Genomic DNA, 14173 nt, shown 5'->3' with positions numbered 1-14173 from the left:
TCGTTCTCAATTAGCAAAAATCTTTCTTGAATCGAAGTGAAAACCTATGGATCATAAATTGAATCAATTCAATTTCTACCCAAAGATTCCCTTAACGAGTCCAGACGAGTATAGAATTTAACTTCAAACTAGATTCCAAAAAAAATGGGACACTGTACAAATTGTGAATTAAAACAGAATGCAATGATTTGGAAGTTTCAAATTTGAATATTTTATTCAGAATACAACATAGATGACATATCAAATGTTTTAACTGAGAAAATGTATAATTTTAAAGGAAAATACGTTGATTTTAAATTTCATGGCATCAACACATCTCAAAAAAGTTGGGACAAGGCCATGTTTCCCACTGTGTGGCATCCCCTCTTCTTTTTATAACAGTCTGCAAACGTCTGGGGACTGAGGAGACAAGTTGCTCAAGTTTAGGAATAGGAATGTTGTCCCATTCGTGTTTAATACAGGCTTCTACTTGCTCAACTGTCTTCGGTCTTCTTTGTCACATCTTCCTCTTTATGATGTGCCAAATGTTTTCTATGGGTGAAAGATCTGGACTGCAGGCTGGTCATTTCAGTACCCGGATCCTTCTTGTATGCAGCCATGATGTTGTAATTGATGCAGTATGTGGTCTGGCATTGTCATGTTGGAAAATGCAAAGTCTTTCCTGAAAGAGATGATGTCTGGATGGGAACATATGTTGTTCTAGAACTTGGATATACCTTTCAGCATTGATGATGTCTTTCCAGATGTGTAAGCTGCCCATGCCACACGCACTCATGCAACCCCATACCATCAGAGATGCAGGCTTCTGAACTGAGCGCTGATAACAACTTGGGTTGTCCTTGTCCTCTTTAGTCCATATGACATGGCATCCCAGTTTTCCAAAAAGAACTTCAAATTTTGATTCGTCTGACCACAGAACAGTTTTCCACTTTGCCACAGACAGTTTAAAATGAGCCTTGGCCCAGAGAAAACACCTGCGCTTCTGGATCATGTTTAGATATGGCTTCTTTTTTTCTTTTTTTTTTTTTGAGTTTTAGACAGCAATGGCGAATGGCATGGTGGATTGTGTTCAACAACAATGTTTTCTGGAAGTATTCCTGACCCCATGTTGTGATTCCCATTAAAGTAGCATTCCTGTATGTGATGCAGTGCCGTCTAATTGTTCCAGATTCTCTGAATCTTTGGATGATTTTATGCACTGTAGATGATGATAACTTCAAACTCTTTGCAATTTTTCTCTGAGAAACTCCTTTCTCATATAGCTCCACTATTATTCACCGCAGCATTTGAGGAATTGGTGATCCTCTGCCCTACTTGACTTCTGATAGACACTGTTAGACACAGGCTCTTTTTAGACCCTATCATGTTGCCAATTGACCTAATAAGTTGCAAATTGGTCCTCCAGCTGTTCCTTATATGTACATTTAACTTTTCAATCCTGTTGTTCTGAATGAAATGAGATCAGATGGCTGTGAAAGAGTGCAGATGTAGTTGTAGTTTTCTCCTGCAGGTGGCGCTCTCTACATCAGCAGCTCTGAGCAGCTACAAACTCAACGAGTCCCATGAGTCTCTGCTCCAGTCAACAGAAGATCACAATCCTCTCTTCATTCACATGTGAACTGACTAGAACTGAGTCAAACAGCAGCACACACTCAATACACACAGCTGCATGTAGAGCTGATTCTGCTTTACTCTCAATCAAACTGTCCAGAGCATTTCATTAATACAGGAAAGATACTGTTTTATTTGATCTGAAACACAATCTGTGACGTCATTTGTATTACTATTCATTTTACTTCACTCAGAAACAAATCCTGTCCACTAGTTGCTTCTAAAACAAGATTTTTTGCACTTTTTTTAGAAAATGTGTCGGATACTAGTTCTTTCTTTCTCTAGTTTCTCTTATTTCAGATGTATTATAGTGCAAACTAACAGCATGTGTCTTCCCCCAGAAGAAGAAACTTCCTCTTTCCTCAGTGAAGCGGTCAGATGTTTCCTCGTGTGTCAGTCGAGTGTGAGTCTCACCGTGAAGACGCTTGTCTTGATGAGAGCCAGAACACAGACGATCTGAAGCAGCGTCACACTCTTCTGCTGGGATTGAGTTCTTCTGAAACTGGACTTTAGAGAAATGATGCTCATCTTTGGACTGATGCTGCTGCAAACTGCTGCATGTGAGTCACTTTCACATCAGACTCTTATGATGCTGATCAATCAGATCAATCTCTGACATAAAAACATTTGAGTTAATATTACATTAAGAGTCTGCAGAGATCTAGTCACAGTGTTTCCTGATCTTCTGAAACAGTTTGTATCAGAGGAGTATTATTATTATTACCAGCCTTTTGGCATTTTAATAGGATTGAAAAAATTATGTCTCTTCATAAAATATGATACCCTGCCACCCTGTCTCCACTTTGAAGAGTAAGCGTGTGATTTTCCTGCATGTAAATGTCTCTTCAAGTCAGAAGACACACAAATGATACAAATCTGTTTATTGTGAAGATGATTGTAAGTCTACAACTTAAATTAGCCAAGGGATGCTGGACTGTGTTTGTTAATGGATTATGGACACACACTATTGGTTTATTATTAACTGAAGGTTAAAATGTTCACAGTTGTAGATTTATGTTTCCAAACAAACAGTCAATAAATCCACATTTCCATCCTTCACCTGAACAAATATCTACTATCATATCCCAGTGTAACCGTGTGCTCCTTCTCTCCTGTTATCTGAGGGAAGTCTCCGTCTGTATTATGTAACTGATTACACAAGAATGACCCTCACTGGACGCCTGCATGTAAAAGTTTAAAGTAGAGATGAAATGGTTCTGACAATGAGCATTATTGAGATGAACTGAGATCAGATCAAGAGTCTGTTTGATGTGTTTCTTCAGATGAACTTTAATTCTGTCAATGTTTGTGTAATTTGTGTCTGATTTTAATTCATGATGTCCTAAAAGATTGGAACATTTTTGTGTGTTTTGTTCTTCAGGTCTGGATCAGTTCTGCAGTTTTGATCAGTCTGATCCCTGTTACACAGCTCTGGGACACAAACTCAATCTGATGATGGTGCAGGACGCTAGTAAATATGATCTGAAGATAATAAAGAGAATAAACAACAAAAAAGATGGTCCAGTCTGTAGAGTAAAGAATGACAAGATGAGGAAGACTGAATGTGATCTTTATAATAACAGACCTGAAGTGACAGTCATTAATGGGACTCTGATAATAAACCGTGTGATCAGAGCAGATTCAGGGAATTACAGATTAAAACTCTCTCTCTCAGACGGCACAGAAACATCTCGAGATCTTCAAGTGATTGTTGAAGGTACAGAAACTCTCTCATCAGACTCATTACAATCTCATGTTCTCCAAAGATCTCTCTCTCGTGCAAATGAATCAGATGAATCTCTGTGAAGGTTTTTATTGCAGCTCATTATTTAATATCTTGAAGTATTCAGTCAACAGCATCTTCTCTTTCTTTGCACTGAGTCTGAGACTATTTTAAGAATGAAATACCAGCGTGTTGCTAACTGTGTACTGCATACTGCTTTTAAAAAATGACGTGAAAGATCCCACATATACAGGCTTTTTAAATAAAAAATAAAAAACAGGGTGTGTAATACTTGATTATCTTATGAAAATAAACCAACAGTCAGAAATGTAATATAACCTTTACGACAGCCATGATAACTGTGCTAATTAATTCACATCAACAATATTATCTCGAAGTGGATGGGGAAGCACTGGTCTGGAAGTGTTTTTAGGTGTTTCTCGGATGCATTTGACCATAACTTTAAGGCAGTTCTCAAGATGCAATAAAACTAATGACTGCAATACATCTTTGTGAAACTAAAGGACGGAATAAATGCAGAATATTACCTGGCCACCGCTATATCTTTTCCCATAGTGCTATATAATCTACATGTTCAGACCAGCACAGCATATTGTCAGGTTTGACACTCAGCAACTTAAAGGGGGGGTGAAATGCTTGTTTTCACTCAATATCCTGTTAATCTTGAGTACCTATAGAGTAGTACTGCATCCTTCATAACTCCAAAAAGTCTTTAGTTTTATTATATTCATAAGAGAAAGATAGTCTGTACCGATTTTTCCAGGAAAAACACGACAGGCTGGAGGCGTGACGTTTTTTAAGCTGTACATGTGGAAAGTGCAGTTTGATGACAACATCGCATGTTGTTTACTTGATGTGCTTACGCGCCAATAGCTAAGTTAACAACACAGAGATATTTGAAGCAGTTTTACTCACCGCCTGCGGTTCTGTAGCAGAAATGAGTCGAACCAGACAAATTAAAGAGTCTATCAGAGCTGTGTGCATTGAAACGAGAGCCGAACTCCTCAGGAAGTCATAAATCAGTTCTAGTGCCACAACAACCAAGCAAGATAACCAACCAACCAACTTGTTCACACAACAGCTTTCAACATTAACACCAATAGAACAATTATTGACAATTTTAATTCGAAGAAGAGATTGTCAAATTTATTGTTCGTGATTGAAATGCAACGCTGGACATCACATGTAAACCCAGGAGATCAAGTTAAATACTTGCATTGACTTCCCCCCAGCCAGCAGAACCAGACTGAAATTCCTAAGGGGGAAGGGCTTTAAACCTTTGTCTTCACAGAAAAGTCCCTTTGCCAGAGAATGGCAAAGAAACTGCTTTTTGTACATTATATATGGACCAGAATGAACTCAAAACGACTTATAAATGAATCATTCCATTGCTTAACTCCATATTCATTTATGTGTAACCCACACATTTGACTATCATGTATAATCACTTATTGTGTATGTCTTTTGATAACTATAGGATACATAGTCATGTCTAGTATTGATATAATCGAATTTTCTTGCTTGATATTGTCCTGACAATCATTTATTTGTAAAATATATCATAATCGTGTTATAGGAATCATGTCCAAAATTAGACCCTGTGAGGCAAGAACCACATGCTTGGTAAGATAAACAAATGATTTATGATACCCCCCCCCCCCCGAGCCAAGACCATATCTGATTGGTCAAGGCAACATTTGAGGGGTGGCCAACAAGGAAGTTTAAATACTTTGGACGCCATGAAATTTTGCTTTTAGTCTGCTTTTAGTTCCAGCCTTGCTCCTGCTATCAGTCATGCTATTAGTCATGCCTGCTCTTAGCTTCTAGCTTGTAGCTTTGCTACCTAGCTTTAGCTTGTAGCATCTAGCCATGCGGTTATTTATCATTGTTCTTTGAGCGCGGTTCCAGCGTGCCTGCCTGCTGCTACTATGCCACGATGAGAAGGAACACAACCTAGTCTCGCCAAACGTTATTTCTTTTCTTTTCCATTTCCATTTTTATTTCGTGTTCTGAGTTAAGTTTTGTAACGTCAACCTCGTCTGCGCGTTTGAACTCCAACCAGCCACACAACTCCAGCTTCAGCCAACGCCCAAGCACGGGCTCCCCAAGACGTCACTTCAGCCAACTGAACTTCAAGCCAATCAGCGACACCGGGATACCCCTTTCAACGGGAGTCCCTTTCACAGGAAACGAAGGCAACGTATTCTCAGATATTTGTTGTGCTGGTGTATCTAATATAATTTTAACCCCATTGAGGAACTCAATGCGAGCGCTAATTACGTGATTGATGGATGTTCATGTCTATGCAATTTAACGTATTGCTGTAAACTTGGGATTCCATATTTCCATTCTCTTAAACTCATCTTTTCCTAACTTTTCGATCTTCCTGCAACTTGTGTGAATGTGTGAGTGCGTGCGTTTATTTGTTAGATTAGTTTATATGTCTTAGATTTATCTAATAAAGCCTTATTCATATTGAAAAGAGAAGTATCTTGTGTTTTGTGCTTACAAGTTAATGTCTTAAACTGCCGATCTTGTTACTGTGCTAATTGATAGTGTTTTCACTATAGTTTGGATATTAGTATCCAGCGCAGATTTGATGTTAAACGGCTCGTTCACTGAACCGCAGGCGCGTCTCCATGAACAGCCGTGAAACAGTGATTCTGTTCAAATTCCCTTAAAATCTTAAATGATTCCCTTTGAGCTAAATTGACCTGTTTCCGTTACAGTTCCAACACACGATCGTGACCCTTTTTCGTTGGGACTGCATCATCCTTAAGAAATAAACGATGTGCAAATCCGGTGTCAAACTGGGCCTTGTTTGTAAAACAAGCATCTTCGAAATGCAGGGAACAAACACAAATCAACTCCGTTGATGCTCTGTAAAAATAAACTCCATCCACTGGTCCCTTAATGCTGTTTCTCTTTAGGTAATCTGTGCAAGGTTGTCTTGCCCTGGAGACCAAAAACACACTTCTTTTGTGACATTTCGCGACGCTCTCGCTCTGATCAGTGAAGTCTGTTGTGCTCTCAGTGCTCTGCTATACGGGAGCGCGCGCTCTTCCGGCAGACGTGCCTCAGGACCCATATAAGGAAATTCCGCTCCATCTAACGTCACACAGAGCCATACTTGAAAAAAAACTTTCCGAAACTTGTGACAAACCGGAAGTACTCCTTCAAACGTACAAATAAATTTTTGAAACTTTGTCCATGTTTAGCATGGGAATCCAACTCTTTAACAGTGTAAAAAACTCAGTATGCATGAAATAGCATTTCAGCCCCCCCCCCCCTTTAATAATTGGTACTAGTTTGTGTGGAGGAAATTTTATTTTCCGTATTATTTGTTTCACTGTACTAGAGAGTGTTCTTTAGAGTGTCTCTGATTGCTTCAGTGTGTGTGTGTGTGTGCAAGGGTTAAGGTTAGACAGAGATGTTATTTTAGTTTCTTAGACATCCTGGCTCCTTAGAAAAAGATTTACATTCAAATCTTAGAAACGCATCTGGAGGACATAGTTGGACACTTTAAATGGACATACATGTTTAATATGAATTATGACTGGATGAGGACAAAGCATCCGCATTTGTTGCAGTCTACAGCCAACCCTGACTGACTGTATGAATGTATACCTTTTCATGCAGGAAAATAAATATTATTTTGTCTCATACCTTTAATTGAAATGGAAAATTGCCACACCTTTTTTTCTTTCTTTGGATTTTCCTTATTTATCAGAAATATAATTTGAGGGACAAATACAGTCGAATGCCCCTAAAACATGCAATGAAAATGTATTCAAAATAGTATGTACTACTTACTGTTTTGATTTTGAACTGATATGTGACCTGTACGTCTCCTTTACATGTTTCATGAGATTCAGACAAATAAATTCTCTCAACTGGCCAATTAATTCTTTAAAATGCAGTGATTTCTATTAAAAGAGAAAGCAGCTGATTCTGTGCTGATGTTTTATTTCAGGGTCAACTACTGCAGCTGTGACCTCTGTGACCTCTAATGTGACCTCTAATGTGACCTCTGCAGTAACCAGAAGCTCACAGACATTAGAAAATGGTAAGTTTCTCATCGGCTGGTATGAATGTCACCACGAATGTCACTCCAAGCCCTAAAGAGAGATGGAAGTGTGAGTGTTGAGCTACGACATATACAGTCAAATACAAATAAATCCAAACATATAAATGGCAGTGATAAAGACTATAGCTAATATGATTTTGAACTAATTCAATGTGCTGTTAAATGCATGTAGTTGTTTATTGTGTTGCAGTTGGTGTAAATGAGCTGTTCGAAGCAGTTTTGGAGTTTGATTTAAATGACCTTGTGTTTTTCTTCCATAGTTTTGCTCATTGTGATTGCTTTTGGCTGCGCTGCTCTGATGCTGATTCTGCTGTTCACCATCGTATGTTACGTTTACAAGAAAAAACAGCTGAAGTCAACACCAGGTCAGTCGCTTTTGAATCTGTCGTTCATATATGAACTGAAGAAGGTTAAAATGTTGTACTTTTCAATGCAAGCAGCAATTACAGAGCCAAACTCATGGATTATTATGCATTAAAATTCGGAGAAGATTTGTAGCTTATAATGATGTCTCAGATCATCTTCCATAAAATCTATAATGTTTCTACTTTTGGTGTAATTGTCTTTGAAACTGTCAGTCCTAAATGGTTATTGTCATTTTTGTGGAAACTCTTAAAATGAACCTGTAAGTCTTTACTTCAATAACATTATACATTTAATCATTTAGCAGACGCTTTTATCCAAAGCTGTCACGGGCCGGGCTAGAACTCGGGTCTCTGGTGTGGTGGGTGAGAGATCTGCCACTAGGCCACAGAGGCTGAGGTGTTGGACCCAATTGAAATACTCAAGGCAGTACTCCAAGCAATTATGGTTTATTAAAAAAAAAAAAGGACTTTGCAAGCCAAAAAATCCAACAAAAGTTCTTCTCAGACAGAGGAATTAATAACAAGAGAGATAATGGGAAAACAAAACCACAAGGGAAAATAAAAACTCCACAAGGGGAGAAAACAGATCAAGAGCGTGTAAACAAACAAATAACTAGGAACACCTTACTTGAGGTAGCTTGGGAGGACTTGGAAGAACTAGTAAATACAGAGCTGGTATCATGCAGCCTGAACTCAAAAACCAAGTGTCAAACAAGGGAAAGACTCAGCTAAAATACTCTGACAGAAACAAGGCACAGGTGACCTGGATAACGCTAACAAGAGTAGACAAAGAAGAACAAAGACAGAAGGGAACACAGGGGACCTCTAGAGGCACGGAGACAAACTACAGGAGGTCAAATGCTGACAGGACCCCCTCCTCTAGGAACGGCCCCTGACGTTCCTTCCAGAACACCCGGGCCTCCGGGTGTGAAACTCCCGGATTAAACTTGGGTCAAGGATGTCTTTGGCTGGAACCCAGGAGCGCTCCTCTGGCCCATAGCCCTCCCAGTCCACCAGATATTGTAATGAGTTCTGGACCCTCCGGGAGTCCAGTATCTGGCGCACTGTGTAGGCTGGCTGGCCGTTGATGATCCTGGGAGGTGGAGGGGGCCTGTGCGGGGGAGCAAACGGAGAAGACAAGACAGGTTTTAGTAAAGAGACATGAAATGTGGGGTTAATTCTAAGGGAACGTGGGAGAAATAAACGATAAGAAACAGGGTTAACTTTCCTTGCTATGCGAAAAGGGCCGATGTATTTCTGGGAGAGTTTCTTGGATTCGACCTGGAGGGGCAGGTGCTTAGTAGATAGCCAAACTCTTTGACCAGCTCGAAAGTTGGGGGCTGTCCGACGGCGACGATTAGCCTGAACCTGGTACCTCTGGGAAGTCCGAAGGAGGGTATGTCTGGCCTTCCTCCATGTAAGCCGACAGCGTTGGACAAAGCGTTGGGCCGAGGGAACACCAACTTGTGCCTCTTCCTCTGGGAATAATGGAGGGGTATAACCAAACTGGCATTCAAAGGGGGATAGTCCAGTGGCCGAGGACTGGAGGGTGTTATGGGCATATTCAGCCCAAATAATATAGGTGGCCCAAGACGTGGGATTGTTAGCCGCCATACACCGTAGGGTGGTCTCCAGGTCCTGATTAATACGTTCCGTCTGGCCATTAGACTCCGGATGGAACCCAGACGATAGGCTGGCCGTTGCCCCAAAAAGCCTGCAGAAGGCTCCCCAGAACCGGGATGAGAACTGGGGACCTCGGTCAGAGACAATGTCCAGGGGAATACCAAATATCCGGAAGACATGGTTCATGAGGAGCTCCGCAGTCTCCTTGGCTGAAGGCAGCTTGGGCAGGGGAATGAACCGGGCCGCTTTGGAGAACTGGTTTACAACCACCAGGATGACTGTATTGCCCTTGGATGGCGGAAGCCCGTAACAAAGTCCAGGGAGAGATGGGACCATGGCCTGCGGGGAATAGGTAAGGGACGGAGCAGTCCCTGAGGTCGCTGATGTGCAGACTTCCCTTGGTTGCATACGGAGCAGGCCTCCACATAGACTTTAACGTCCCTCTTGATGGATGGCCACCAAAACCGCCGCTGGAGAAAGTCAAGGGTGCGGGCACTTCCTGGATGGCAAGTCAAGGGAGACTCATGAGCCCACTGCAAGACCCGGGATCGGGCCGCTAGAGGAACGAACAGGCGTCCAGGGGGACCACCACCTGGATCGGGCTCATGGGCAAGGGCCTCTCGCACCATTCTTTCCAGTTCCCACTGAAGGGGCGCGACAATACAAGACCTCGGAATTATTGGAGTCAAAGGCTTCTCTTGTGTCTCAGGGGAGTAGGCTCGAGACAGGGCATCTGGCTTGACGTTCTTGGTGCCAGGTCTGTAAGATAGGAGAAACTGGAATCGATTAAAAAATAGTGACCACCTAGCTTGCCGAGGATTCAACCGCTTAGCCTGCTGGAGATACTCCAGGTTTTTGTGGTCCGTGAGAACCTGGAAAGGGTGCTGGGCCCCCTCGAGCCAGTGGCGCCACTCCTCCAAGGCCAGTTTAACTGCAAGCAACTCACGATCCCCCACGTGGTAGTTGCACTCGGCATCCGACAGGCGACGAGACATGAAGGCGCAAGGGTGTAACTTTCCATCTGTACCTCTCTGCGACAGGATGGCCCCCACCCCCACCTCTGAGGCATCCACCTCCACCACCAAAGGTCTGTCTGGGTCAGGGATCAGAAGAATAGGAGCGGACGTAAAATGGCGCTTGAGATCTTCGAAGGCCCCCGCTGCCTCCAGACTCCACTGAACCTTGGTACCTCCTCCCTTAGTAAGTGCTGTCAAGGGGGCAACAACAGAGCTGAAATTCTTAATGAACTTCCTGTAGAAGTTTGCAAAGCCAATGAAACGTTGTACCTCCTTCACATTAGTAGGTATGGGCCAGTTGTGGATCGCCTCTACCTTCTTAGGGTCCATCTCCAGGTGGCCAGGAGTGACAATGAATCCGAGAAACTGAGCCTGGGTAACATGAAATTCGCACTTCTCTGGCTTTACGTAGAGGTGATTATCAAGGAGTCTCTGGAGAACCCTGCTTACATGCCCCTCATGCTCCTCCAGTGACTTTGAAAAATGAGAATATCGTCAAGGTATACAAAGACGAATTGATTAAGAAGGTCCCGGAGGACATCATTAATTAGTGCTTGGAACACTGCGGGGGCATTGGTGAGTCCGAACGGCATTACGAGATACTCATAGTGGCCTGTGGGGGTGTTGAAGGCAGTCTTCCATTCGTCTCCCTGCCGGATCCGCACAAGATGGTAAGCGTTGCGGAGATCCAGTTTAGTGAAAACAGAGGCTCCTTGAAGCAGTTCAAAGGCAGTGGCCATGAGTGGTAGAGGGTATCGATTACGAACCGTGAACTTGTTGAGGCCCCGGTAATCAATACAAGGCCTAAGACCCCCGTCTTTCTTCTGAACAAAGAAGAAACCTAACCCAGCTGGGGAGGTTGAGGCACGGATGATACCGGCTGCCAAGGACTCCTTAATGTAGAGATCCATAGCTGAGCACTCTGGGGGAGACAGGGAGAAGATCCGACCCCTGGGAGGGCAAGAGCCAGGGAGTAATTCAATAGCACAGTCATAAGCGCGGTGAGGTGGTAAGGAGGTGGCCCGGGACTTGCTGAACACTGCCTTAAACTTATGATAAACTCTGGAGACTCGAGACAGGTCGATAGACTCTTGAAACTCGGGACAAGGGGCTGGGGAACTCTGAAGTTGGCAGGAGAGTTGGCAAGTAGAGCCCCAGCTTAGGATAGTGCCAGTGGGCCAGTCGATATGGGGATTGTGTCTGCACAGCCAAGGGTGACCCAGGATAACAGGGTACTCAGGGGAGTCAATAAGATAGATGGTCTCCTCCTGCTGGTGTTGAAAGATGGTAAGTCGCAGGGATTGAGTGGCCTCTGTAACTTTGCCCTGTTCCAGAGGTCTGCCATCCAAAGCAGTGACTGCCTGGGAGTGAGGAAGAAGTTGTGTGGGGATATTAAGTTTCTTCGCCAAGGATAGGTCTAGATCTTCATGCGTTTCTCGAGTGGCTAACTCATCTTGAAGGGGCTCAGACAACCCTCCCTGAAAGCAGACCCTCAGTGCCTCATCGTTCCATCCACTTTTTGCAGCTATGGTCCGAAACTCAATGGCATAATCTGCAGTGCTTCGGGGACCCTGACGGAGAGTGAGTAGGCGCTTAGAAGCCTCCCGACCACTGACAGGATGATCAAACACTCGCTTGAACTCTTCCACGAAGGCCATGTACGACTTACAACAGGCGTCCTGGGATTGCCACACTGCTGAGGCCCAAGAGAGTGCTTTGTCCGAGAGAAGGGCGATCCGTAGGGAAGCTTGATGGTTGGAGCTCGAAAGTGAGAGAACACTGGGTGAGGAAACCCTGGCAGAAACTGGGATCTCTAGGATCCGCTTAGGAGGCGGTAGTCGGGGTTCAGCCACAGGAGGTGAAGCACCCGGGAGGCGTTCAAATAGCTGGCGGATGGAGCTCATCACATCAGCCAGGAGTTGAGAATGTTTGGTCATTAGCTCTTCTTGTTGGCTGAGAACAGCTTCATGGCGCTGAAAGGATGCCTCATGTTGAGCAATCACTGTAAATAGGTCCTTGGAACTGAGTGTTTCTGGGTCCATGAGTGACTTGGTTTTTCTGTCACGGGCCGGGCTAGAACTCGGGTCTCTGGTGTGGTGGGTGAGAGATCTGCCACTAGGCCACAGAGGCTGAGGTGTTGGACCCAACTGAAATACTCAAGGCAGTTCTCCAAGCAATTATGGTTTATTAAAAAAAAAGGACTTTGCAAGCCAAAAAATCCAACAAAAGTTCTTCTCAGACAGAGGAATTAATAACAAGAGAGATAATGGGAAAACAAAACCACAAGGGAAAATAAAAACTCCACAAGGGGAGAAAACAGATCAAGAGTGTGTAAACAAACAAATAACTAGGAACACCTTACTTGAGGTAGCTTGGGAGGACTTGGAAGAACTAGTAAATACAGAGCTGGTATCATGCAGCCTGAACTCAAAAACCAAGTGTCAAACAAGGGAAAGACTCAGCTAAAATACTCTGACAGAAACAAGGCACAGGTGACCTGGATAACGCTAACAAGAGTAGACAAAGAAGAACAAAGACAGAAGGGAACACAGGGGACCTCTAGAGGCACGGAGACAAACTACAGGAGGTCAAATGCTGACAAAAGCGACTTACAAATGAGAACAATAGAAGCAGTCAGGTCAACAAGAGAACAACAACAGAATACAAGTGCCATGACAAGTCTCAGTTAGTCTAGTATAGAACGCATAGCCAGGTGTATATATATATATTTTTTTTATTAAATGAAAAAGACAAGAAAAGGAAAAGTACTGGTGTTAGTAGGTTAAGTGCAGGCGAAAAAGATGAGTCTTTAGATGTTTCTTGAAAGTGAGTAAAGACTCCGCTGTACGAATTGAGATTGGGAGGTCATTCCACCAGCTGGGCACAGTCCAGGAAAAGGTCCGTGAGAGTGATTTTGAATTTCTTTGGGATGGCACCACAAGACGTTGTTCACTTGCAGAGCGCAAACTTCTGGAGGGCACATAGGATTTAACCAGTGAGTTTAGGTAAGTTGGTGCCGTGCCAGTGGTTGTCTTGTAGGCAAGCATCAGTACCTTGAATTTGATGCGAGCAGCTACTGGTAGCCAGTGTAACCTGATGAGGAGGGGAGTAACATGAGCTTTTTTTGGCTCATTGAAGACAACCCTCGCTGCTGCATTCTGGATCATTTGCAGAGGCTTGACAGTACATGCAGGAAGAGCCAGGAGAGCATTACAATAGTCCAGTCTGGAGAGAACAAGAGCTTGGACAAGAAGTTGGGTTGCTTGCTCTGACAGGAAGGGTCTAATCTTCCTAATGTTGTATAAGGCAAACCTGCAGGACCGGGTCGTTGTAGCAATGTGGTCAGTGAAGCTTAACTGATGATCCATCACAACTCCTAGGTTTCTGGCTGTCCTCGAAGGAGTTATGGTTGACGAGCCCAGCTGTATAGAGAAGTTGTGATGAATCAATGGGTTAGCTGGAATCACCAGTAGTTCAGTCTTTGTAAGGTTAAGCTGAAGGTGATGGTCATTCATCCAGCGGGAAATGTCACTCAGACAGGCTGAAATGCGAGCAGCTACCGTCGGGTCATCAGGCTGGAATGAGAAGTAGAGTTGGGTGTCATCAGCATAGCAGTGATTTTGATTGTTTTATTTAAAATCCATGGTAGTCGTGTATGTAATTTAAAAGAACAAAAACTCATGTAGTGTTCGAATACTTCTGGACCTGACTGTATGTACTGAATTGA

At 43.2% G+C, this 14173-nt stretch overlaps 1 protein-coding gene across 2 annotated transcripts in view; it reads left to right on the top strand.

Annotated features, from left to right (window-relative positions):
* The window catches only part of LOC113114360 (uncharacterized), a 575280-nt gene that overhangs the window by 541687 nt on the left and 19420 nt on the right, over window positions 1-14173 (top strand). For both annotated transcript variants that reach the window (XM_026281273.1, XM_026281274.1), the window contains 3 exons: window positions 2993-3328; window positions 7329-7421; window positions 7703-7807. In XM_026281273.1, the coding sequence (XP_026137058.1) occupies window positions 2993-3328; window positions 7329-7421; window positions 7703-7807 (534 nt within the window). The remainder of the gene's footprint in view (window positions 1-2992; window positions 3329-7328; window positions 7422-7702; window positions 7808-14173) is intronic.

The sequence above is a fragment of the Carassius auratus genome, chromosome 14 (assembly GCF_003368295.1).
Source record: "Carassius auratus strain Wakin chromosome 14, ASM336829v1, whole genome shotgun sequence".
NCBI lineage: Eukaryota > Metazoa > Chordata > Actinopteri > Cypriniformes > Cyprinidae > Carassius > Carassius auratus.
Note: the sequence above shows the minus strand (reverse complement) of the source record. Positions and strands in the feature narration are given on the sequence as shown.